The 26,853-nt window shown below is 35.7% G+C and overlaps 1 protein-coding gene and 1 pseudogene across 2 annotated transcripts; one reads left to right on the forward strand and one right to left on the reverse strand.

Moving 5' to 3' along the window:
• Positions 1-4,070: 4,070 nt before the first annotated feature.
• Positions 4,071-9,633, reverse strand: YAB5 (plant-specific transcription factor YABBY family protein). 2 transcript variants are annotated; one of them, XM_011080100.3, is made up of 7 exons: positions 9,385-9,633; positions 8,332-8,457; positions 7,049-7,172; positions 6,672-6,720; positions 5,657-5,732; positions 5,438-5,506; positions 4,071-4,356 (listed from the first exon to the last, which is right to left on the reverse strand). In XM_011080100.3, the coding sequence occupies exons 1-7, from the start codon at positions 9,442-9,444 to the stop codon at positions 4,309-4,311; spliced, it is 552 nt and encodes a 183-aa protein (XP_011078402.1). In that variant the 5' UTR covers positions 9,445-9,633; the 3' UTR covers positions 4,071-4,308. The 2 variants fall into 2 exon arrangements, with proteins under 2 accessions (XP_011078402.1, XP_088736970.1); XM_088880844.1 differs by lacking the exon at positions 6,672-6,720.
• Positions 9,634-16,443: 6,810 nt separating this feature from the next.
• LOC148788160 (uncharacterized) lies at positions 16,444-22,697 on the forward strand (annotated as a pseudogene).
• Positions 22,698-26,853: the final 4,156 nt, after the last annotated feature.

Consider the following 26,853-nt stretch of genomic DNA (forward strand, 5'->3'; position numbering starts at 1 on the left):
AAAAAAAAAAAGCGGGATTTGACGCAGATGGGATGATCGTTCCAAAGCCTATTCTATATTGAAATGGTCATTGGCACTCTTGAGGAACAAAAATTGGTCGATGATATCATAATCCTCCTTTTTTATATTTTTTTTTTTTGTTTTGGGATGACCGCACCGTTACCAAAAGTGTTCCAAAAGAAGTGTTACAAGTAGTGTTCATAAAATCGGTTCTCACGTGTAACGGTAAATAATTGAAACTCATTTAGGAACAATTTAGTAATTAGGCATGGTCTTCATGAGACCATTCCTATATATGTGACAAATTTGTGTTTAAAAAATAACAGTTTGTAAATTCATTCCAAAAAATGAGGTACAATTTGGAATAGTTTGAGTAAGTAGCAGGTCAAATATTACAAAAATCGTTCCTAAGTATGAATTTTATTTAAAATGGAATGTGTTATAACGACAGTGACTCAATATATTACAAGTTAGAACGGTTTCAATTTATTATTAATATTGTATTACTAAACCGTTCCAGAGATAGTAAAGCTTCTATGATTTAATGGATACAAAATCGTTCCTATATGTGGTCCTAAGATAGTTATAGATTGCACATTAACGACTATTTTTAACGGCTATTTATATGTGTCAAGAATCATTCCAAAGACCATTCCAAATGTCCCTATATATATGTTCCTCTCTTTCTATTTAATCTCACTATCTTATTTCATTTTTATTATACTCATTTCTCTCGAATTTTCTTGATCTCTTACTATCCTATTAATATTTTTATACTCTCGTTCACCAATCTCTCTCGAACATTTTTTTATATTTAATATTATTTTGATCAAGTAACAACTTTAATCCTTTATTTGTCAATTGATTATATTTGTTGTTCTTTTATAAATTAAATTTAATATTATAATATATATATGTGTTTGTGTGTGTGTGTGTGTGTGTGTGTGTAGGACTCATCCTGTTAAGATAGTTGAAGAGATGGATGTATGAGAAGAACCTACCGAGGGTAGGTCTTACTCCGAAGTTTTGTATAGTGTTATTGCATTTATAGAACGGGTCAAGTTTCAACATGCAGATATGAACAGTAAGAAAATTAATTGTCCTTGTTGAGAGTGCAAAACTGAAGTTTTCAAAACTCCAGACGAGGTAAATTTTAGCTTATATATAAAAAGTTTTATGTTAGGGTATTATAATTGGACTTCACATGGCGAGAAGAGGGTGCAAGAGTATTTTGAGGCCTTCATCGCGCCCTATTTGCAGGAGGAGCAGCAAACTCCCGCTGCTCATGAGGAGGAGTGTACCAATACGTACTAGGTGATGCAACGTAGATGAATTGGGTGCAAAGGATGGTTTTCGATGCCGTCGGACTGAATTTTTGGTCTAATTATAATCAGGATGGTGCACATTGACTGCGAGGAATCTTTCTCTAATATATACACTCGATGCTTGTCTATGTGTAGAAAAAATATAATTATAATTATAACAAAAAAATTATAAAAAGTGATTAGGAGATGGTATTAATTTATATATAAATTGAAAAATTAGCTATAATTAACTAAAGAAAAACGAAAGCTAAGATAATTTTCTAAAAAATATAATAAAGTTGAAAAATGTATAAAATAGGGTGCTCAAGTATGGATTTAAGTATGAGGAAAGCAAATTTTTTAACTTTTAATGAATTTAAAAAAGAAAAGGATATTTAAATCAACATACATTTGTCTATCAAAATACCCAAAACAAATACTCTAACACATTCAATATTTAGTAATTTTGATAAGTTAATCACTTTATATGTCATCATTCTCTTTTACTAAATTAAACAAATAACTAAAAGTTTAAATGTATTTTTGATCCACTAACTTAATTAAATTATTTAGTATTTTCATTCTTTAATTTTTTATGGTAGTATTTTGATATTATATCTTTTTAATTTTAATAATTTTAGTCATTTACCATTCTCATCGGAAAGCTGCATGTGCCTCCCATGTTGACATTTTAAAATTGAAGTTTTTCTTCCTATTGGCCTACTTTTGACAGTATTTTGTCTTTTAACTTTATATGGTAGCATTTTAATTTGATCTTGTATCTTTTTCTTTTTTCTTTCGCAATTTTGGTCCTTTTTTGCCAAAGTTTACCCAACATTCATTCTTTTCATTATTAAAGGTGAACTTCAGTGAATAAAAGGATTGGGATTACAAAAATTAAAATGATACAAGACTAAGATACTAGCCTAGAAAGTTCATTAAAGAATGAAAATACCAAATGACCTAAGTTGGGGACCAAAAATTCTCTTAATTCTAACATTTGAATCCTCAACAAATTGAGAGATGAAATGTTAATGTCCTTCGCTGGTTGAAATCTTACATTTCATCCCTCAATTTTTTTCTCCGATGAACGACCCCGACGCTAGCCTTTTGACCCAACTTCGCCTTTGCCAACCCATCATTTTCCCTCAATCAATTTCCATTTCCATTTACTCCCTCTCAACTAATTTCTATTTCCATTCACTCCCCCTCGTACGGGTAGAGAGAGAGAAAGGTGAAAGGATGGTTTAAGTGTAATTAACCCATTATATAAATAGATAATTATTTTAGAAAAAAAATGTCAATCATATATAAGAAGAGTAAAAGTGAAACACTAACAAAATTATGGGTGTGTTTTGTTTGGATATATATTAAGATCAAATACTTCATAAAATATTTTAAAAAAAATTGGGTGAAGTTAACCTTTTATTTTTAAAAAGCTTATAAGATATTTCAGAATCTTCTAAAGTCGAATGGAAGAAAAAATTACTAAACTATTTTTAAGAGCTTATAAGCTCCTAAACATCTTATACTGAGAAGTTTATAAACTCAGCCAAACACCCTGTTAATTAAGTATATCAAAATATTAATGTTGGACTTAATTTTTCAGGTATTCAGCAACTGTTATATATGGTTTATATATGGATAGTCAAGGTCTTCTGTTTTATATTTTTATTTCAACTTATATTACATTTCCTATCTATATTATATTAAGGCTCACGATCTTAAAAGAAGTTATTTTTGATCGACAATATGCAGATTGATTAAAATATCTTGATAGAGAAAAGTATTATTTTAGTCCGCTAAGTATGTTTAATTTTAATTTTAATTCGATAACTATGTCCATTTTTCTTTAGGTCCAATAACTTACAAAATTACTTACTTTTAGTCCCCCGACAGACTTTTGGACAATTTTACCCCTATGCAACTTTTGAAAAGCAGTTTTAGTCCATATGCACTGATAGGGATAAAATTGTCCGAAAATCTGCCAGAGGACTAAAAGTAAGCAATTTCGTAAGTTACTGGACCTAAACAAAAATGGACATAGTTATCGAACTAAAATTAAAATTAGGCATATTTAGCGAACTAAAATAATACTTTTCACTATCCTGATATATAATTATTCACGCTGTTTAAATAATTTTTTATTCACACACATTTACAATTTATCTATTTTTATCAATTTTTGTCAAATCATTGCGTATATATCATCAAACATTTGTACAAGGGAATTTAACTGTTATATATATATATATATATATTTATATATATATATTGTACTCCAGAGAGGACGACGTTTGACCTTTTTTCAGACACAAAATATTCCAAATTAAATGCTATTTAAAAATTATAACGAATCAATATTCTATACTATGATATGATCAAGGATACAAAACTTAAATTTTTATAACTACAGTATAATCAATATTCGTAATGATTTTAACCTATGGCCAAAACATCTATTGTAAATTTTAGTTGTAGCTAATATTTCGACCTCGCTTGCAGAAACAACGGCTAACAACCATTGCAGTCACGATTAATTAGTATTTTTCATAATTTTTCAGTTTTAACCATAATAATTAACTATAACAAAAAATTATAATTAACTATATAGTCATTAGTCTATGCCAAAAAAAAAAGAGGAATATATAATTAAAGGCATTTAAATAAATAAATGCATTAATTTATAAAAAAAAATACTTTAGGACAAAAACAAAAAGAAAATCTTTGTAGGTTATTTCCAATAGCATTCTTATTTGGGCAATGTTGGGATTAAAACTGATAATCTCATTGCAAAATGTTAAACTGAGAAAATAATGAAAAACAATCAACAGAAGCAGTCACCACAACTGACATAATATTCCATAACAAATACAAGACATAATTAAACTTAGGATATTACAATGTTCTAAAGCATATATATATATATATATATATATATGTAGTAGGGCTGAATTTTCTTCAATGAGAGAGAGTCTCACACATGCATATATATGAAAGATGATCATTTTTTCAGAATGGCAGCCCTCCTCATTTGATGTTTCCCAGACCCCTGCATGCATGCACCCAATATAATTAAACTTCTCTTCATTAATAAATATTATTCAGACAGTAACTCATTTCTAAATAGGTATTTAAATTCACTTAAGTTTGAACACATTGACCAAATTCGAATACAAGATCTCTCATAAAAAAAATTTTACTCCGAACTATTAGGTTGTCCACCCAAAAGACGGCAAAGTCTTCATCGTCGATATTTTTTCTTGAATTTAAATAATAAATTAAATACACAACAAACCTAGTTATTCTATCTCTCATGTTTAATAAATAATATATATATATATATATATATACACACGTATATATATTGTTTAGCCAGTGAAAGGAGAGATAATAATGTCAGCATCGATCTTCCAAATGTACCGGAGACCAAAAATACTAAAAGTATAAGTCCTCCTGTTTAATCCTATATGCATCTATAATAATGTCCGAATTCTTCGACAAAATACATGAAATCATAATTAATTTTCAGTATTTACACAAATAGGCCAGATGGCTTGTATTTAATTTCCTTTGTAAAACCACTTGTTCGTAAGCGGAAGTATGGCATGAACTCTTGGGAAAAAATTAATTTTAGTTCTGTAAATTTATGGAAGGTGGTATTTTTTGTTCTGCACGAATTGATTTTTATAATTTAGTTATGTAACTTTATAATTTTGGCAATTTTAATCCTTTTCTCGGCCAATTTAAGTTGAAAATTACATGTGACTTGCATACGGCCAAATTAAATTATAATTTTAAATTTATAACTTAGGAGGTAAAGGCATTTTTAGTCCTATAATTTAGAAAAGTTGGTAGTTTTGATTTATACGACTAAATTGTAAAATTTAACTGGGCATATGCAAATCACATGTAATTTTCTGCTAAAATTGATCGAAAAAAGACTAAAATTATCAAAATTACGGGACTAAAATTGCAATTTTCCTCTAACCCTTGCCAGCTTACTAAAATCCAGAACAAATGTTTGCAGAATGCATAAAATAAAACTGATAAATAAAATAAGGAGTACTGCTCGCTTATAATGAAAAAGAAATAAAAAAGTGAAATTAAGGAGAAATTATAACATTAATTACCTCATTAACAAAAGCTTGGTTATTGGTCTCCAACATAAGCCCGAAATGGATGTGAGGGAAGTGTGCCCACTGCATCAAAAATGTCCATCAGTCAATACCCTAAAGAATAATTTGTACTGAAATTGCAGTGATGAGCCAACAAAAATTGTACAAGTTTTCACTTTCGCATGCACTACATAATTTAAGTGTCGAAATTCTCTAACACAAATGCCCACTTACATTTTTTGCAGCAGTACTGAAAGCTTCCCTGTGGCTGATCTCTGGATTATTGGCCTTAATTCTTTGAATCTCCTCTCTGACAATTCGCATTTACAATTCTCTCAATTAATTCATTCATTAATTAAAATGCCATCTAATATCTGCATTTATATATATATATATAGGGGGATTTAATTAAATTGAAGCTGCCTCTATATGAAAATTGAATATATAAAGCCCCCTTTAAACTTAAAAAAGGGTAAAAAAAATAAAAAAAGCCTTAATATTTTAGAAAAGGAATTAACATTTAACCCCGCATCTGTCGGGAAAAAAAAACCTTACAATTGGCTACAATTAACGGTTATGGCTAAAAATTATGGTGAGTAACTATATGTTAACAACTGTTAAATAAAATCGATGCAAAAGACTAATTTTTTCACTATATGAAAAGATTATTTGAGACAACTAAATAAGAGTCATGGTAAAAATATTTTATATGACTTTTAGCCATGCATGACAAATGTTTTAACCAACATCGCAAAAACCACGACCAACAACCGGTGCGCGGCCGTGGTCCAAAATTATCTACAACTGTTTATTATTAATCATAATAATTAGACATGATTAAACGTTATATGTCTTAAAGTGCATTTTGTTGTGTTCTTCAATTGCACAAATTAATTGCAATTAATTTTTATGTTTTAGGCTGTATTTTATATATTTTATTCTTATTTACTAACTATAAAAGTCGGGCCAAAACATTTAACTAGCACTTAATTTTCTTTTCTCTCCATCTCCACCGCACAAAAGAACGAGGTGCGTCGAGGTGGGAGAGAAAATAAAACTGAGTGCTAATATTAATTGAATTTATGCTTGGTAAAATGATGACAAAATAAACTATATCTAGACCAAAACATGAAAATCGATTGCAAATTGCGATTGTAATAGAAATTTAACCCTATATATGCATAAACAGTAGAGAAAGAAATATATATATATATATAGGGATGATAGAATTGTAGGTTTTGGTAATTACTTTATGAACTGGTTGTATGCAGACGGCACTCGCTGCCTCTTCTCCGGGGCTGCGGATTTATGAAATAAACGAGAAAATGAAGTAGAAAAATCAAATTCGCGATGAACTTAGAGAATTAAATTGGGAAAAATGCAATAAGCCTCCTTATGATATTGTAAATGAATAAATTACTCCCTTATGAACACAATATAGCGATTTACGACCTCCCTGTAGTTTCTAGAAAAGTCAGTTGTTTTATTTTAAAACACATAGAGGTAAATTGTTATTATTTTTTTTTATAGGAGAGTAATTTGCTAATATGCAATATTACAGAGAGGTAAATGCATCAAACTTGATTAAATATCAATTAAATTAGAAAGGAAAAAGAGAAAACGAACGTCGATTGACGATCCTCTGCTCTGGTTTGTGTGTGATGGAAGGTTGGATTGCCATCTTGTTGTTCCATTTGGAAGAGGAACCTAAGTGATCAACTTTGTACTCAGTGGAAGTGTGGCCAGCAGCCTGAAGTTCAAACATTTGTACAAGTGAAAAAATGAATAGCAAAACACATTGAAAAAAACAAAAAAAAAAAAGAGAAAAATGAAACAGTAAGACCAAATCTTGATATAAATTTTACATGCAAACTGGCGAAAAATGTACACTCAACGCGTAATCACAACATATGTAACACTTTTATTAAATTTATATTTTTTTTATCGATTGTAATTGAGTAAAATAAAATAAAGAGGAAAAAAATGGATGAAAGAAAACTCAAATATGGATAATTGGGATAATAAATTAGTGGGAAGTGGTAATTAATTAATTTAAAATAAAAATGGAAAAATAACAGATCAGAAAATATAAGAAACTAAACCACCATTTTCGATTATGACTTCAATTGAAAAGCTAAAACTTGAAAACAAGTTGAATAATTATACATAATTAAGAATATAAATGAAAGTCCGTAGGGACGTGATTTATTTAATAATATTGTAATTTATTAGCAGAAAACAATTGAGTGAAGACATTAATATATATTAAATGAGGAGAAAGAAAGAGAGATTTTGAGGGAAAGGGGTAGCACTGAAAAGATGTTTTCTCAGGAAAAAGAAAGAATAAAATAACGATGTTGAAGTGACTGAATCAGTTGGGAATGATGAAGAAAATGGCAGCTGTGATTGACAGTTTCTACATATATATATATAAATCTAAGAGGAAAAAACCAGTGTTTCCATAGCAGCAGACAGTTCCTGAGGATGTCTATATTTCATTTTTTTTTTTTTGGAAAAAAAATAGAACTTAGATCCCAACTTTCAAGCCCACCAACACATCAATCAAATCAACTAATCATTAAAAGAAACCAGAAAAAAAGTTTGAAAATATTAATAAAGAAAGAGCAGAAAAATCAAGAAAATTCCTTACATCCTACTAGAAAAGCAAAACTATATATATAGGTACTTAGATTCTGGCGGCTGTTAGGGAGGTAGGGTTCTCAGATGTAAGATCTTGGGAAAAGTATTTCTGTTTTTTCTTGAAAATTTAATACTGATTTTTAAGAGATTGATTCCCTCGAAAGAAGCAAAATCCAGAAACCCTAGATTTCAGAAGCCTAGCTATATATGTATGAGGTTTTTTATGATCGATCGCCCACAAATTGAGCTGAAATGTTGTTGAGAAAGACCTGAACATCTTGCCAGGACGGCTGCAGACATTGGAATGCAGCTGCCATATTCACACCCCAAACGTTGCTGCAGTGCCCACATCGAACTGTCACAACATCAAACAAGTTGTTGCATGGAACACTCACCTGCACAAGAGAAGCTCAAAATTTTTCAAGAGAGAGAGAGAGAGAAAATTTCCCTAGAAGTAACATTGAGAAACTTCTGACTTTGACATCCACAAGTAGAGAGAGAAAATAAAAATTGAAAGGAGTAAAAGAAAAGGGTCATGGAGAAACACTAGATATGAAATTAGCATGAATTTTTCCAGAAATTAAATGAATTTGTGGGAAAACAAACAAGGGCTTGAAAAAGAACCCTAAAATGTTAGGGTGAGCAGGGAGTGTGACTTTTCAAGAAATGGTCCAACCCAGGGAGCTTGAATTTTGATCCAGAGCCAGAAGCTGCTGGAGAAAAGCTTAATTTTGACAGCACTCAGCGCTTAGGAGATGGTGAAATCTTTTCAGCAAAGGAAAAAAGCTACAGCACACAGACGAGGAAATCCACTGCTCAAGGACTTGTCTTCATCAGCTTAAAATAAGTTTATACTACTTTTAGATAATCGACACAAAATATATATAATCTCTGTAGTTTCTCTCTCTCTCTCTCTCTCTCTCTCTGAGAGGTGGTTCTAACTTCAGGGCCTGAGGTATGACTTTTTTCTACTCTTTGACTGTAAAAGAAGAGAAGAAAGAGAAAAGTCTAATTGAAGATGTAGACATGACTGTATCAGAAAAAAAAAACACAAGAAACCCTGGCGGAAAATTAATTGTATTTCAGCAGAATAGCACCAAAAACCTGATCTCTGAAGCAAAGTTCAGCTTTAATCATCAAGGAAATTGTTCTTTCTTTAAAGAAACACACGCGAGAGAGAAAGAAAGGAAGGAAGCCCACAAGCACAAAAAGATGCATATAAAAATGAACAGCTCCATGCATAATTAATTGCTAGGAGTTTAGGGGATTTTGAGAGTATTAAAAGCAGATCCCAGAAAAGAATGTCTCTTAATTTGTTCTACCGCAAGAACAATACTGCAGAAGTTGCAAGGAATGTAACAGAGCTGCTCCGGCACATCCATTTCTTCAGAAGAAATTGAGAAGAAACACCAAACACAAGATCGAAGAAGTAGAGAAATGAAGCACTCTCAACACAAAAGGCCTATATATATTCTCTCTCTCTCTCTCTCTCTAGATTGCTTTCAAGATGAGTTATGTATCAGAGAAGCACAACTTCTGCTGCTATATAAAGAATTCTAAGGGCTAAAAAAACTTAACTTTTCCAGAGGCCCCCAAGAAAAAAGAATATGAATTTTTTGTGTAGGAGGTGAAGGGAAGTATTTAAAAAAAAAAAAAAAAGACAGAAAAAGCTAGCTAGGGTAGGATCCATCAAGGGTGGTGGTAAATAAAGGTGAGATATGAGGGGAAGGGCTAGGGTTTCTGAGAGAGAGGGGAAGTCATGAGCTTTGGATGCATTAGCAAAAACAGTGCATATGGGGGGGGGGGGGGATTGTTGCAATTATTTGTGAGATGTAAAGTGTTGACCACTCCCTTTCACTGTCTCTGATGCACCACGGCGGACTAGGGGGGCGAATTTTCTCTATCATAACCATATAATTATATATATACTTGGTATGTAGATATATATATGTATTATTTTCGAGGCTATTAATTGTAGATGTACAAAAAATATATGTACGTTCACATGTATTTCTACCTATGATATCGAGGAATAAATGGTTGAGTAGCTAGGGACCATCAGTTTTAAATTTTCTTTTCGTAATTTCTTATCACATATACATTTCATAATGTTAGGATTTCTTTCTTTTGGACACATAATATATGGATTGTCAATGGATGGCATCTAGAATTAAGACAAATAATTGAACATGGATGGTTTTGAATCGAGTACATGTTTCTATTTTTATTCAAACTTAGTAAGGTCGTAGTTGGAAATTCAGCCAAAGCACCGTCTCATGTATTTGTAGAGGAAATCAAATGCAGTATTTTGATATGTAACCTTTACGTACAAACTCTACACTTCAAACCTTTCTTTTATGAATGGGTGGCAACGAGATTTGAGATCAGGACTTGGGTCTTGGCCTGACTTTGATTCTATTTTGAAGAAAACATTGCAATTATATCGCAGAGTATAGCCTAGTTTGCAATATTAATCTCATACTTTTCGTAATAGCTAATATTAATTCAACATTTTAACTTTTTACTGCACATTAGTCCCAATGTTAAAAATTTGATGAAAACCTTTAGTCGACAGGATGAAAGATGTGTGGCAACCTGCTAAACCCGATTTTGTTTGGGGCGGGGGCGGGGGCGGGGGCGAGACAAGCATCACGTACGATGCACGTGATGCTCGTGTTATTATTATTGTCATTAATATTTAACATAACCAAGTTAAAGTAGATAAAGTATTTTGCCAAAAGTAAAATCCAAAACTACACTCCCTAAATGAAAGAACCCTAATCCCCCCCCTTCCCCCTCGGCCCCAAATGGCTCCCCAAGAGCAAAGAGGCAAAGAATCAATTGTCGAGGGAAGCAAAATGTTGCGCCCTCATGAGTTATACGATGCCTGACTCCAGATTACGATAAGTATTTTTCTAAATGTTATTTATTTTATTTTTTTTGTTGTGCATCAAAACATGTAGTTCGTGTAGTGAAGTGGTTTATGTCAATATTTTGTGTTTGATTTTAATTATAAATTTTTTTGTAGCACACTCTATCGCTACTAAGGCTATATCTCCCCCTAAACATCATTTTTAAAATAATCCCTAGATCTATATATATAAATATGCACATAATCTCAATGTCACAACAAACACAATCAACCCACAATATTATATACATACGCATATATGAATGACCACAAAGTAATTAATCACAAGTAGTTCCCACGCTTTTAATTCCGCTTTATATAACCAAAATGTGGTTTGTATTTTAACTGACAATGAGGAGAAAACTGCACAACGGCCCGATCTGACTGAATATAACACTTGTAACTAGCCTTTGACAGGCAGACACCTCACGATCTACTCCTGAAAAAGAAATGTAAGTAGAGGAATGAGTCTGTAATTCAATAAGTAAATATCCAGTGCTATCTATATATGTATATCAAATATAACCCAAACAAAATAAGTGGGCAACATGCATAGAATATAATCAATTTAATCCCAACATAAACAACTTTATTGCATAACATAACCAACTCGCAATAAAATGATCAATTAAACTCCTTTTTTTCCTAATCTGCTTACCAGAAAGTGATATAGTGTTTTTCCCATCAACTCAATCTCACTGTTATATAAAGTTCAAGTGAATTCCCTTGACAGCCGACTCATCAATCTCATTTCACATCACAAGTCTTTCAATTCGCATCATAGCTCGTTAATGTCTCATCATAACTCTTTTCACATAACATCATACCTCTTTTTCATATCGCATTAAAACTTTTTTCATTTCATTTCTTTCTCATATCACATCATAACTCTTTTTATTTCATTTTGCCTTGCAGGCTTTTCAACAACATCAAGGGTATTCACATCACAATTATGTTCAATTTCCATCACTCCTTCATTTCCATCATATGACCAAATTTTGAGCAGCTAGTAACGTAAAATCATATATCAATATATTATCATTTTCAGGAACCCACAATACATCATACAACGATTATAATATTTCAATATATTTTCTCATTTCACGTACACAATAATTAAAGTGAATCAAATTAAATCATCCACCACTCCTCATACATTTTCAGATAAATCGGCTTCAGCATGAATCATAAATTTATATAAAAGCAATACCACAAATAAAGGGCACATATATAGATACTAATTATTTACTTACCTTGGCCTTACAGCGCTTTTATCTACCCAATATATAATTATTCAGTCCTTTCACGTTATCCATGTATCCTATAATGAGTTATAATTCATATAATTAATATATATCAAGAATATCGTAATTTTTGAATAGAATATTAAATATTATTTGCATAATTTTTAATAATTCTTTAATATTTTATTTCTATAGAAATATAACATAATGTTTGATTTTGTTTTTAACTTGTTTTTGAATATTTTGTAGAGATAGAGAGAAAAAAATAAAGATAAATAAAAATAAGTTAGAGATAGTGTGTATGTTTGGATTTGTTTTTGGAGATAATATAAAATAAGTATGGTATGTTTGATGTTGGGTAGTGGGGAGACAAAAAGTACTGTTCATTGTCAAATCATGTCTCTTTTATATATATTTATGTATATATGTATAAAAATGTATATAATTTATTTAGTTGTGAGTGGATTAAAATAAATATTATTTTCTAATTATATATGTATGGAAATGTAACAAAAAATAATTTATGTAGATACACTTTTATAAATAATTAAATGCACTCTAGTAATGGATTAACAGTATTTTTTGTTAGACGTTCTGTTCGAGGTGATAAATTTAAATATATTATTCAAATAATGTAATATATGAATTAACCACATAGAATTTGTATATTATTTAATTTTTTAATTATTCCAATGATGTAGAAAATATTACGTACAAAATATTAAGTGGTTAAAATAAAATGTTTTTGTATTTAAAAATCAAATACAAACCTCACCAAAGAAAATATTATACATCTAACATGTATATCAACCCTCTAATGCATCCTTCAATTTTTTATAATTTGAAGATCCACATAATCTAGTATTAACTAAATATAATTTATAACTACAGATTGCAATGGTTTGAAAAATATATTTTGGATTAATACGGCGTAATGTCCAATTAAACTATGACAATGAAACCCTTAAGTCATTGAATGATAAATGACGCACATAATCATGTTTTCGTTAACTTTATAATTAACATATGACAACAAGTGACTGACTCACATATTCTACAACAACACCACTAATACTTAAGGATTGTCACGTCGACGTGGTGGAATTCCGATTGGTCACCGCGAGCGTGCTGTACTGTCTCCCTTACTATGCGAATGGCCTCCACGGTCGGATTGCACGCCAAAGCGACGAATGTAATCTGTCCATGACCCGATCCCGCCAACTCCCGAACCCATGTCCAGACTTCTACGTGGCGCTAATAAAATATTGCGCGCCAATCGTAGGCCACCATCCCCACGAGCTACCTGTTCCTCAACATCCCAACTGGCAATATGGGTATGCATTTGGTGAGTTGGTGCAGTGGATCCCGATATGATAATGGGGGCTTCTTCGCCACCTCTCACAAAACTACGCGGTGCGTAATCTCGGCTATGCCCCCCGTCACTGTGCAACTCAGCTGGACCAAGCAGTAGTCTAATTGGGCCCCATATCTCGAGCATGCTGGGGTAATGAGGCTCTGGATACTGGTAGTATCGTCTAGCCAACGGGTAGATCTACAACAGGTTCATATTGACAATCAATCAATGAAAAATAAATAGTAATTCGGAATAAACAGTTACTAGGTTGCAATGATTTAATTAAAGCGATAACATGACATACCCGTGTCGTATGTGGTCGTAGCTCATCAGGAAAATCCATACAAAACGTTTCAACATCATAATAAATTCCTGGTATCTGAGTGATTTCGTGGAACTGACGAAATCGCTCTTTCAATTCATAGAATTTCTGACGAACCTGATCTCGTGTGTAATGATACCCAAAATGCCGTCGTAATCCACGAACCCACTGATTCATGTGTGCCTCCGCACGTCGATCATCTCTCATGGGGACTCGGGCGTTGTCATCCACAATCATCCACATTAAGCGCTGCTCAACATTTAATGTCCAATGCTCCTCCTGTGGAAAGCCAGCCCGTTCCAAGTATCTACGATATGCCATGCCTGCAAAAACTATTCTTAAAGTATAAAATATAAAGCATGTATACACCGAGCTGATATCATAATTAAAATCTTATGAACAACTAAATTATATGTCGAACACATTTAAAGGTAGTATAATAGGCTGAATGTAATGACCTTAACCAATTTTGGATCACAATCCTCATTTCGTACTTGTTACACGCTAGTCACAAGTTGCACATTAACATTACATTCGAATTGTCTACTTTACGTTTACCAATACCTAGGTTGGATTATAAGATGCCCACATCTGCATTGCTATGTTGTCGCGGAATATGCGTTGTGCTTCTAGTTCAGTCACGGTAGGATGTCCTCTATGGTAAAATGCATCCATATCGGGAGGAATTTCATTTTCTGGTTCGTTGAAAATGATGTCATCATGACTGAACCTACGGATGAAGTTATGAAGTATACAACAAGCGATAACTAAATCCACTTGGTGCTGAAGAAGGTAGCTTGGCATCCCCCACTGTAATATTGGAAACCGCTTCTTCAGTACTCCAAAGCAACGCTCAATTACATTTCTTAAACAAGAATGGGCATGGTTAAATAGGTCCTGTGGGGTACGGTATTGACGACCATGGCCCCTATACTCGGCTAAGTGGTATCGAATACCTCTGTAAGGCGCAAGAAAACATTGATAGTTTGTAAATCCAGCATCCACTAGATAATACTTGCCTGCAGTACTTCATAAATTATTTATCAGCTGATAACTCTGCAATTATAATGATTTTATAGCAATTTAATCTTCCTTTTTAAGCCAAAATATTCCTAATTATGTGATTTTATTGCATATTCAACAAAAAGGAAGATTACAAGGACGTTTCTGCAGAATTGACAAAGCGTGCCTACGCTTAATGGAGTAGTCAACTCGGGATAAGGATAAGCACGAGCGATTTCCCCACGAGATAAAGGAATCAAGTGTTTAGATTTAGAAAGGATTCTTTAAAGCTTATCTTTTGTAATTTATTTACCTTTTTAGAGTTTATCACGTATCTATCCCCCCACTACGTCTAGATTCGTAGGGGACTTTTATTATAAATAGGGGGGATCTCTTCATTAGAAGACTGTTCAGTTTTTATCTTAGAACTCTATAGAATTCTCTTTTCATCTCTTCTCTTTTATTTTATTCTACTACCGGAATTAATGGAATTCCACTTTCTAGTGTGTTCTTCTATGTCCGGCTAAATTCCTTATTTTCTGGTTAAGGTATGGTGATTGCTTGATTCCCATTATGTTGTGAGATCTAATCTGCGTTCTACACTTGTCAAACAAATATTCATGTTATTCTCTATGCTTTAATTACAAACGTCTGATTTATGAATGATTCGGCCGGTTGTTCATTATCAAGAAGGTTTGCTTAGCTAATTGAACTTTATAAATCCGTATAATTGTTTATTTAGTTCAATACTTAGTGGCAACGTAGCATGATTAGTTATATCACAGTATTTAATTATGTTATGGGGAATGCATGATCTAGTTTAAACGAATTGTCCTCGTAGGAGTTTGTTGATTAGAATCAGGCCTTTCTAATTCTTAATGCTGTTAATAGATTAAATCTTGTGGACGTTCCCAAGGTTGTCTGTTAATTAGAGATCTAGCCAACGGTCGTACCTTGGCTAACGAAAAGGTAAGGAAAGGTGAGGTTGTTAGGTCGTACCAACGACCATAACTGGTTTATTTGTCCATACATGTGTTATTCTTGCATCAATGATCAACTCACGAGAATCAAGCATGATCCTAGCCTTAACCGGAAAATCTCTCTCTCATATTTTTACCAGGTATTTTTAATTATTTAGTTTTCAATTACTCCTTTTTATCAACAACCTTCTCCATTATTTTCTATTTTTCTAAAAAGAAATTAACTTAAAACCAATCCCTGTGGATCGACCCTACTCCCACTTTCACAAGTGTAGTAGGAATTATTTTTGGTGATTTCGACACTCATCAAATTTTGGCGCCGTTGCCGGGGATTGGCGTTTTTAAGTATATTTCTTTATTTTTTTTAGTTACTTGATTTTTATCACCGTTAATGCCAAGGTCTTCTCGTACAGGTAAATTGGTATACGACCCCGAAATCGAAAAGACCGTACGAAGACTTCGTCAGGAGACTAAGTAACAATTGGAAGGAACATCCGCTCCATACGAAGACAAAGAAGACCCAACTTTTGAGTTTGAGGAATCCCTAAGCGAAGCCGAAGAAGAGACAATGGCTTTGATCCCTGAAAGATCGATCAATGACATGACGTCGCCCGATTTGAACCAGCAGGCACTGTGCATTGAATACCCCGATTTAGAGGTAGATTTTGAACTGAAATCTGGATTAATTCATTTACTTCCTACCTTCCGTGGTCTCGCAGGTGAAGATCCACATAAGCATCTGAAGGAATTCCATGTGGTGTGTTCCAGAATGCGACCACAAGGCATAAGCGAGGAACAAGTCAAATTGAGAGCATTCCCCTTCTCTCTCGCCGATCAAGCGAAAGATTGGTTGTATCTCCTACCTTCAGGATCCACAACAAGATGGAACGATCTCAAAAAGCAGTTTCTTGAGAAATACTTCCCTGCCTCAAGAGCCACAACAATCCGGAAGGAGATCAGCGGAATTCGACAATTCGCGGGAGAAAGTCTTTTCGAATATTGGGAAAGATTCAATCGACTAGTGGAGAGTTTCCCCCATCATCAAATCCCGAACCACCTGTTGATCCAGTATTTCTATGAAGGTCTATCAAATATGGATAGAAAACTGATAGATGCGGCAAGTGGCGGAGCATTGTTCGACAAAACCCCCACCGAGGCGCGTAAACTAATCTCGACTATGGCGTCCAACACGCAACAATTTGGGGTTAGACACGATGATCCACCTAGGAAGAGCAACGAGGTAAGTAATCTTGAAAAACGTTTAAATCAACGAACAACTGTTGTTGAAAAAGTTATTGCAGATACTTACCAACAAGTCAAAGCGTGTGGTATTTGCACCTTAACGGGGCACGCAACCGACATGTGCCCAACTCTTCAAGAATCAACTACCGAACATGCCGACGCCATAGAAGGATTCGCCGGACAACAACAGAGAAGATATGATCCTTTCTCCAAAACATACAACCCCGGATGGAGGGACCACTCGAATCTGAGTTACGGTAACCAACACTTTCAAAAACCTCAATACCGACCACCTCCACAACCTAACCCCACGCCCAACACATCCCTCGAAGACATGATGAAAGCGCTAGTGACCAACACACAACAATTCCAGCAACAAACCCAGGCGAATTTCCAACAATTCTAACAACAGACACAACAATTCCAACAACAGACACAGACGAGCATTCAAAATCTAGAATCTCAAATCAGTCAATTGGCGTCATCTGTTGGTAAGCTTGAGTCCCAAGGTAAGCTACCTTCTCAATCTGTTATTAACCCTAGACAAAACGCTAGTGCTATTACGCTTCGTAGTGGAAAAGAACTGCAGGAACATGTGAAGGAAGATGACACAAAACGTGGGCACGATGCTAAAAGAAAGCCGGAAAAAGAAATTGAGGTCCAACAAGAACAAACCGAACACGAAGTGGATCATCTGAAGCCTTTGGTAACTAGACCACCCTTCCCAGAGAGATTCACCAAAGCGAAGAAGGAAGAGGAAGAAAAAGAGATTTTTGAGACATTCCGCAAAGTAGAGGTAAACATCCCTTTACTCGATGCCATCAAGCAAATACCCCGATACGCGAAATTTCTCAAAGAATTGTGCACTAGCAAGGGAAAACTCAAGGGAAACGAACGGGTAAGTATGGGGGAGAACGTCTCTGCAATCCTCCAACGAAAATTACCCCAAAAATGTAAGGACCCAGGTACGTTCTCCATACCTTGTAAAATTGGCATGATTGGAATAAAGAAGGCCATGTGCGATCTTGGAGCATCTATAAATGTTATGCCTCTAACCATTTTTGAGTCCTTGAAAGTTGGCCCTTTGAAGGAAACAGGGGTAGTCATCCAACTCGCAGACCGTTCTGTAGTCTACCCGGAAGGAGTCTTGGAGGATGTTCTCGTACAGGTAAATGAATTAGTATTCCCTGCCGATTTCTATGTATTGGATATGAGGGAGGACAACTCCCCCAATTCCACATCAATCCTGCTAGGAAGACCATTCCTCAAAACGGCTTGAACAAAAATCGATGTGCACAGTGGAAGTCTCACTATGGAATTCGATGGTAAAATCATAAGATTCAACATCTATGAATCCATGAGGTATCCAATTGACTTACCTACCGCTCTTCTTGTGGATATCTTTGACCCTTTCGTGCAGGATTCTATAGCAATAGGCAGCGAGGACCATGTGAAATATGCATTAGACGAAAGCCTCACGTTGGAGAAAGCAAAAATTTTGAAGGAAAAAATGATCATAGATCCAAACATCGGTGACACCGTTTCTAAACTCGACTTCCTTCGAATTTTACCTACTAAAACTGCTTTCATCGAATTACCGCATTCTCACACTAAAATTGTTCCCTCTATATTGCAGGCACCCGCATTGGAATTAAAGGAGTTACCAAAACACCTTAAGTACGCATTCTTGGGGGAGAACAAAACACTACCGGTGATCATCTCAAGCAAGCTCACCAATCTTGAGGAGGAAAAACTTATCCGAGTGCTTCGCGAATTTCGAGAAGCCATTGGATGGACTATTGCCGACATTAAAGGTTTAAGCCCTTCGACTTGCATGCATAGAATACTCCTAGAGGAAGGCGCAAAACCTTCAAGGGAAGCACAACGCCGGTTGAACCCTTTAATGATGGAGGTAGTAAAGAAAGAGATTTTGAAACTTCTCGATGCAGGTATGATCTTTCCAATTTCTGATAGCGAATGGGTAAGTCCAACTCAAGTAGTACCTAAGAAAACAGGTATTACTATAGTCGAAAATTCTGTTGAAAATTTAGTACCCACAAGTGTTCAAAACGGGTGGCGAGTTTGTATTGACTATAGAAAGCTTAATGCCGCCACGAGGAAAGATCATTTTCCACTTCCATTTATAGATCAAATGTTAGAAAGATTAGCCGGTCAATCTCATTATTGTTGTCTTGATGGATATTCAGGTTTCCATCAAATTCCAGTGGCGCCGGAAGATCAAGAGAAAACAACATTCACATGCCCATTCGGAACCTTCGCCTATAGAAGAATGCCCTTTGGCCTTTGCAACGCACCCGCTACCTTCCAAAGATGTATAGTTAGTATTTTTTCCGACTTTGTTGAACACTTTATTGAAGTTTTTATGGACAATTTTACCGTCTATAGAAACTCATTTGAAGATTGTTTGGAAAAATTGACTAAAGTACTTGAAAGGTGCATAGAAAAAAACCTCGTTCTAAATTATGAAAAATGTCATTTTATGGTCGATCAAGGTTTAATTCTAGGACATATCGTGTCTTCTAGGGGGATAGAAGTAGATAGATCTAAAATAGACGTCATAAAATCTTTACCTTACCCCGCTAGCGTGCGGGAGATTCGTTCTTTTCTTGGACATGCAGGATTTTATCGACGGTTTATAAAGGACTTCTCGAAAATTGCCCAACCACTGTGTGCGCTGCTGCAGAAAGACGTAACTTTTGCATTTGATAACGAGTGCATGAAGGCCTTTGACAAGTTAAAGGATTCCCTAACATCAGCACCGGTGATTCGTCCACCTGACTGGAATCATCCTTTTGAGATAATGTGTGACGCTAGTAATCACGCCATCGGGGCTGTCTTAGGCCAAAAGATTGGAAAAGATCCCCACGTGATATACTACGCATCACGGATGTTGGATAGCGCTCAAAGCAATTACACAACAACGGAAAAAGAACTTTTGGCTATTGTTTTTGCTTTAGAAAAATTTCGCCACTATTTACTTGGAACTAAAGTTGTTGTGTATTCTGACCATGCAGCGTTGAGATACTTGTTGTCAAAGAAAGATGCAAAACCACGATTGATAAGATGGATACTGCTACTGCAAGAATTCAATCTAACAATCAAAGACAAGAAAGGGGCGGAGAACCTCGTAGCTGACCATCTTAGCCGATTGGTCACCGACGAAAACCTACCACCTCTGAACGACGAGTTCCCGGACGAACATCTCCACATCATTCAAGGAGTCACCCCATGGTACGCTGATATTGTTAATTTTTTAGTCACTGGTGTCTTACCACGTGATTTAACTAGAGCACGAAAAGATAAAATCAAAAGTGATGCCAAACATTATGTGTGGGATGAGCCGTACTTATGGAAATTTTGTTCAGATCAAATCATTCGAAGGTGCGTTCCTGAAACTGAAATCCCCTCTATTCTTGAGTTTTGCCATTCATATGCATGTGGAGGCCACTTTGGACCAAAAAGAACAGCATGAAAAGTACTAGAATGCGGCTTGTTTTGGCCAAATATGTTTAAGGATGCATATCTATTTTGTAAATCTTGTGAAAATTGCCAAAAAGTAGGTAATCTTGGCCATCGTAATCAAATGCCCCTTTCCCCAATACTTGTGTGCGAAGCATTTGATGTGTGGGGGATCGACTATATGGGCCCCTTCCCATCTTCTTTTGGCAAGACTTACATCATTTTAGGAGTAGATTATGTGTCTAAATGGGTAGAGGCAAAGGCCACTCGTGTCGATGATGCTAAAACTGTCGTGGAATTTGTCAAGGCTAACATTCTCTCTAGATTTGGTATGCCAAGAGCAATTATAAGCGACCGAGGGACACACTTCTGCAACAAGGTAGTCGACGCATTGTTTAAGAAATACAACATCACGCATCGAATCTCGACCGCCTACCATCCCCAAACGAATGGCCAAGCGGAAGTCTCCAATCGAGAGATCAAGTCCATACTCGAGAAAACGGTGAATCCTAACCGAAAGAATTGGAGTACACGCTTGGATGATGCACTTTGGGCTTATCGTACGGCATACAAAACACCCATAGGTATGTCCCCTTATCGTTTTTGGTAAATCTTGTCACCTCCCTGTCGAACTTGAGCATAGGGCGTATTGGGCGATCAAGCAATTCAACTCGTCAATGGACGAAGCGGGAGGGCAAAGAAAGTTGCAAATACAAGAGCTCGAAGAATTACAGAATGATGCTTACGAGAATTCAAAAATCTACAAGGAAAGAGCAAAAGCATTCCATGATCGCACCATATCTCGGAAAGAGTTCGTTGTCGGACAAAAAGTTCTCCTTTTTCATTCTAAGCTCAAGTTATTTCCGGGTAAGTTGCGTTCTCGTTGGATTGGACCTTTTATTGTTACTAATATTTTTCCTCATGGTGCAGTCGAAATCAAGAGCCCCACGACTCAAAAGGTATTCAAGGTGAATGAACATCGGCTCAAACCTTTCTACGAGGGATTTCAAACATCAACAATCGAAAAAATTCAACTTGTGGATCCCGCATTCACCTAAACGAACTTCTCTTCGTCTAGCCAAAGACGTTAAAGAAAAGCGCTGCATGGGAGGCAACCCATGAAATCCCTATCCTCTCCTTTCCCCTTTCGTTTAATTTTAGTTATTGCAAATTTTATTCAATTCTGTTTGGATGGCTGAAAAACAGATTTGGAGATCCCACTAAGCGTGCCCACGCTTAGTCGATCTTTCAAAACTGTTCACATCACCTCCCAAAAACAGATTTGGAGATCCCACTAAGCGTGCCCACGCTTAGTCGATCTTTCAAAACTGTTCACATCACCTCCCAAAAACAGATTTGGAGACGTTACTAAGCGTGCCCACGCTTAGTCACCCTTCGTAGGCTGTTTTTCACCTTCCTTTCCCCTTCTTTCTCTTTAATTTCCCCTATTTATTTTTATTTATTTATTTATTTATTTAACAAAAAAAAAATCAGAAAATCAGAAAATCGAAAAATATATGTCAATTACCTTCTTCCCTATTTCAACCATTTAACCCCGATTTTTCTCTTTCAGCAAATCGCCGCTGTCACCGCCGTCGCCGCCGCTGCTCCGACGACAGAAACCCACTCCCGTCGTCACTCAGCCCGCCCGCCGCTACCGTAATCGCCACTGTCGCCGCTGTTCGTTCGTCGCCACTGCCGCCCGCTGCCGCTCACGAAGCCCGCAAATCGCCGCCGCCGTCTGTCGCGCCGTTCGCAACCACCCATTCTCCGACCCACCTCCATCTTGTCTTCTCTCTCGCTCTCGACAACAGAAAAACCCACCAAGTTTCTGAAAACAGAAACCCAGTTCGCCGCCGTCGCCTGCTGTCACGCCGCCCCAATCTCTCTCTGTCTCCTTCCGCCTACGACAACAGAAACCCAGATTCGCTGCCTCACCTCCGACACCGAAGACCGACAACCCCAGTCACCATTCGCCGCCGCCGCTGCTCCGACGACAGAAACCCATCCCCGCCGTTGCTACCATTCGAACATCCGCGGCCATCAGTACACGGTTTTCTCAACCTCCTCCGTCTCACTCTTTTCTTTAACTCTCTCTGATTTATTTTCTCCCAGTCGATTGACGATGAGTGGCCGAAAAAGAAACCGTGAAGCAGGAACTCCCTCTCGATCGGGACCCCGTGCCCGTAGCATGCGCTGCGCAGACATACTTCCGCCGTCATCTGAAGCCCTTAGCGGCACTCTCAAATTCACAACCCGTGCGGAGAAGGATCGGTACGCACTACTTAGCACTCGCTCTATTTTACCATGGAAAATTTTGAGCACTGATACTCTCCGTACCCTGCATGCTGTTGATAGTAGTACCTTATTGATTGACAATATTGGTTGGAAATGTTTCTTTGACTGTACCGAACATGCATATATTGAACTCACGAGAGAATTTTACACCACTTTTGAATTCACTACTCCATCATCACTCACATTAGACACGCCAGGAGTAATCAAATTTCGCTTAATGGGGCGTCACTTTTCTATGACTTTGACCGAATTCAATATTGCATTGGGTTTCACTACCACTGAAAACGCACGCACTCACGAATACGTTAACTCTCTATGTGATTATCGTGATGATTTTAATCCCTTCAAAGAATGGCGTAGACTGTCTACTGATCCCCTTGCCTATCACCCTAGTAGATCGAAAAGTCATTACTTGAAAAGCCCCGTGCTCAAGCTTGTTCATCGTTTCTTAGCTTTCAATTTTTCCGGTCATCGAGATACATCTGGAATTTGTTCTAAAGCTGAATTGTTTTTCTTGTGGTGTATGTTACGTGGAATTAAAGTAAATCTTGGATTTTGGTTAGCCACACAATTCCAATCCTCTATTAACCGAAATCGTGCTTTAATTCTTGGTTCTTACATTACTTTGATTGCAATTAATCTTGGTGTTTTTCGTCCTTCGTTCCATTACCTTCACATCGCTTGTGAATCTGAACCATTGGACATGGCCACCTTAACACGAATGGGCCTTGTCACTAGAAATGGTAGTCTTTTTGAGTTTGTGGATGCAGGACGGTCGCCCAACAGAGATACACCCTCCACTTCACGACCACTCCACAACAATGCACCACACGAGGATGTCAACACCACCAATGAAGACAGCAATGATGGGGACGATGAAGATGAAGCCAATGATGAGGATAGCGAAACCAACAACGAAACAACGGCGCAAGAAGAGAACACCAACACCACTAGACCATCATCACCACCTCCGACGCCACAACAAACAACCTTGGACGACATAGCTCGCAAAATCGCTCGCATAGAAGCCAATTTGATGGGTTTATTTGAACACTTCGGGCTGACATCAAGGCAACCACCCACACCTTGACCTCTTCGTCACATGCACTCAGGGACGCTTCCTTAAACTCTCTCCTTTTAATTTTTCCTTGAGTTGCATGTCATAGTGCACATTGAGGGCAATGTGGACTTTAAGTGTGGGGGTATTATTGTTAAGCATGTTTATTGAAATAGGTGTTGTTGGTTGCGTGATTGGAAATGGTTGTTGCTCTTGTTGATTGTCGAAATTGAAAAGATATTTTTGTGCTTGATCTTCTTGACTTTTGAGATTGAGTTTTGTGGAAATTTCTTAGCCTCATGGAAAATTTTTGCTTGATTTTAAAAAAAAAAAAAAAATTATTGGCATGATAAAACCCCTTCAATTTTGGATTAATCTTGGTTTGATGATGTTATGTGTAAGAAAAATACATGTTTTATGCTTGAGGATAATTCACTAGTTGAAAGCTTGTCTTCACCAAAATGACTTGAGTTAAAACCTTCTGATATAGGATTAGTGGACTAAAACACACCTCGTGAGATTTTGAGCTTGATATGTTCATAAAAAAAATCTTCATTCTTTCTTGAGAGAATAACACTTTTATGGCTTTGTCTTCTTAGAACTTGCCTTGAACCACATCGAGGCCACACAAATGTGCATTTATTTGGATATGATAAAGGCATTAGAAACCACTTTCGCACATTAGAGAACCCCTTTGAGCCTCTTGACCTATTTTGTTGAATAACCCGTCATATACAAACCTATCCCGTCGCTTGTTTAAAACCTTGATTTTGATCCCTCTAAGAACTATTAGAGCATCAAGGGAAATGGGTTTATGTTCAAAAGAAACAAGTTCTCAAAATGGGAGATTTTCAAAACCTTTGTGATTTACATGCTTAAAAGATGTATCTCAAAATGAGTGTGGGGGTTCCAAAATTATGTTCTTCTTTACTTTGTGGGAACCGAAATCAATTGTCTTGATCTATGCCTATCACAAAAAAAAAAAAAAAAGAGAAAAAAAAAATGTATGAACTCTCCAAAATGAATAAGAAAGGCATAGTTCAAGGAATTATCGAAAGATCTTGAAGGGAGATGAGTAAACTTTGAGAGCTTCGAATTATTGTTCACTCAAATTCTTTTGGTGCTCTAATTAGTTTCTTGGAATTTAACCTCATTATCCTTTTATCCTACCCCAAACCAAAGCCCCATTACAACCAAAATAAAAGACCTTTTGATCCTTATACGTGCATATTTCAAAAGTGGTGGAGATATGGTGTATAGGCAAGCCTATGGTGAAGCATTGTCGTAGTAAGTGTCGAGAGATACACTTGAGCCATATATACACTTGAGAGAATGGAAAGTGGAGAGAAAATAGTCCACTAGTTTTATGCGATTGGTTTTGATAATGGTTATCATGTGAAAACTTGTTTGATACATGTTGAATTATCTCCCTCATAAAATATGTCATTTACTTTGCACATGATTACAAATTGCCATTGAGTCGTTTAAAATTTGGAGGGATTTTTGAATGCATCTTGATTTTGCTTGAGGACAAGCAAATGGCTAAGTGTGGGGGTATTTGATAACTTTGCAATTATAATGATTTTATAGCAATTTAATCTTCCTTTTTAAGCCAAAATATTCCTAATTATGTGATTTTATTGCATATTCAACAAAAAGGAAGATTACAAGGACGTTTCTGCAGAATTGACAAAGCATGCCTACGCTTAATGGAGTAGTCAACTCGGGATAAGGATAAGCACGAGCGATTTCCCCACGAGATAAAGGAATCAAGTGTTTAGATTTAGAAAGGATTCTTTAAAGCTTATCTTTTGTAATTTATTTACCTTTTTAGAGTTTATCACGTATCTATCCCCCCTACTACGTCTAGATTCGTAGGGGACTTTTATTATAAATAGGGGGGATCTCTTCATTAGAAGACTGTTCACTTTTTATCTTAGAACTCTATAGAATTCTCTTTTCATCTCTTCTCTTTTACTTTATTCTACTACCGGAATTAATGGAATTCCACTTTCTAGTGTGTTCTTCTATGTCCGGCTAAATTCCTTATTTTCTGGTTAAGGTATGGTGATTGCTTGATTCCCATTATGTTGTGAGATCTAATCTGCGTTCTACACTTGTCAAAAAAATATTCATGTTATTCTCTATGCTTTAATTACAAACGTCTGATTTATGAATGATTCGGCCGGTTGTTCATTATCAACAAGGTTTGCTTAGCTAATTGAACTTTATAAATCCGTGTAATTGTTTATTTAGTTCAATACTTAGTGGCAACGTAGTATGATTAGTTATGTCACAGTATTTAATTATGTTATGGGGAATGCATGATCTAGTTTAAACGAATTGTCCTCGTAGGAGTTTGTTGATTAGAATCAGGCCTTTCTAATTCTTAATGCTGTTAATAGATTAAATCTTGTGGACGTTCCCAAGGTTGTCTGTTAATTAGAGATCTAGCCAACGGTCGTACCATGGCTAACGAAAAAGTAAGGAAAGGTGAGGTTGTTAGGTCGTACCAACGACCATAACTGGTTTATTGGTCCATACATGTGTTATTCTTGCATCAATGATCAACTCACGAGAATCAAGCATGATCCTAGCCTTAACCGGAAAATCTCTCTCTCATATTTTTACCAGGTATTTTTAATTATTTAGTTTTCAATTACTCCTTTTTATCAACAACCTTCCCCATTATTTTCTATTTTTCTAAAAAGAAATTAACTTAAAACCAATCCCTGTGGATCGACCCTACTCCCACTTTCACAAGTGTAGTAGGAATTATTTTTAGTGATTTCGACACTCATCATCAGCATTGATAATATAAGGATTCCTTCTTCTTAATAACTATGGAGTATAATGGAATTGTGTTAACTTGTTTACTCACCGTTTGGAGGAAAAGGGAAA

This window comes from Sesamum indicum, linkage group LG5 (genome assembly GCF_026168435.1).
Source record: "Sesamum indicum cultivar Baizhima isolate 11 linkage group LG5, ASM2616843v1, whole genome shotgun sequence".
In the NCBI taxonomy this organism is placed as follows: domain Eukaryota; kingdom Viridiplantae; phylum Streptophyta; class Magnoliopsida; order Lamiales; family Pedaliaceae; genus Sesamum; species Sesamum indicum.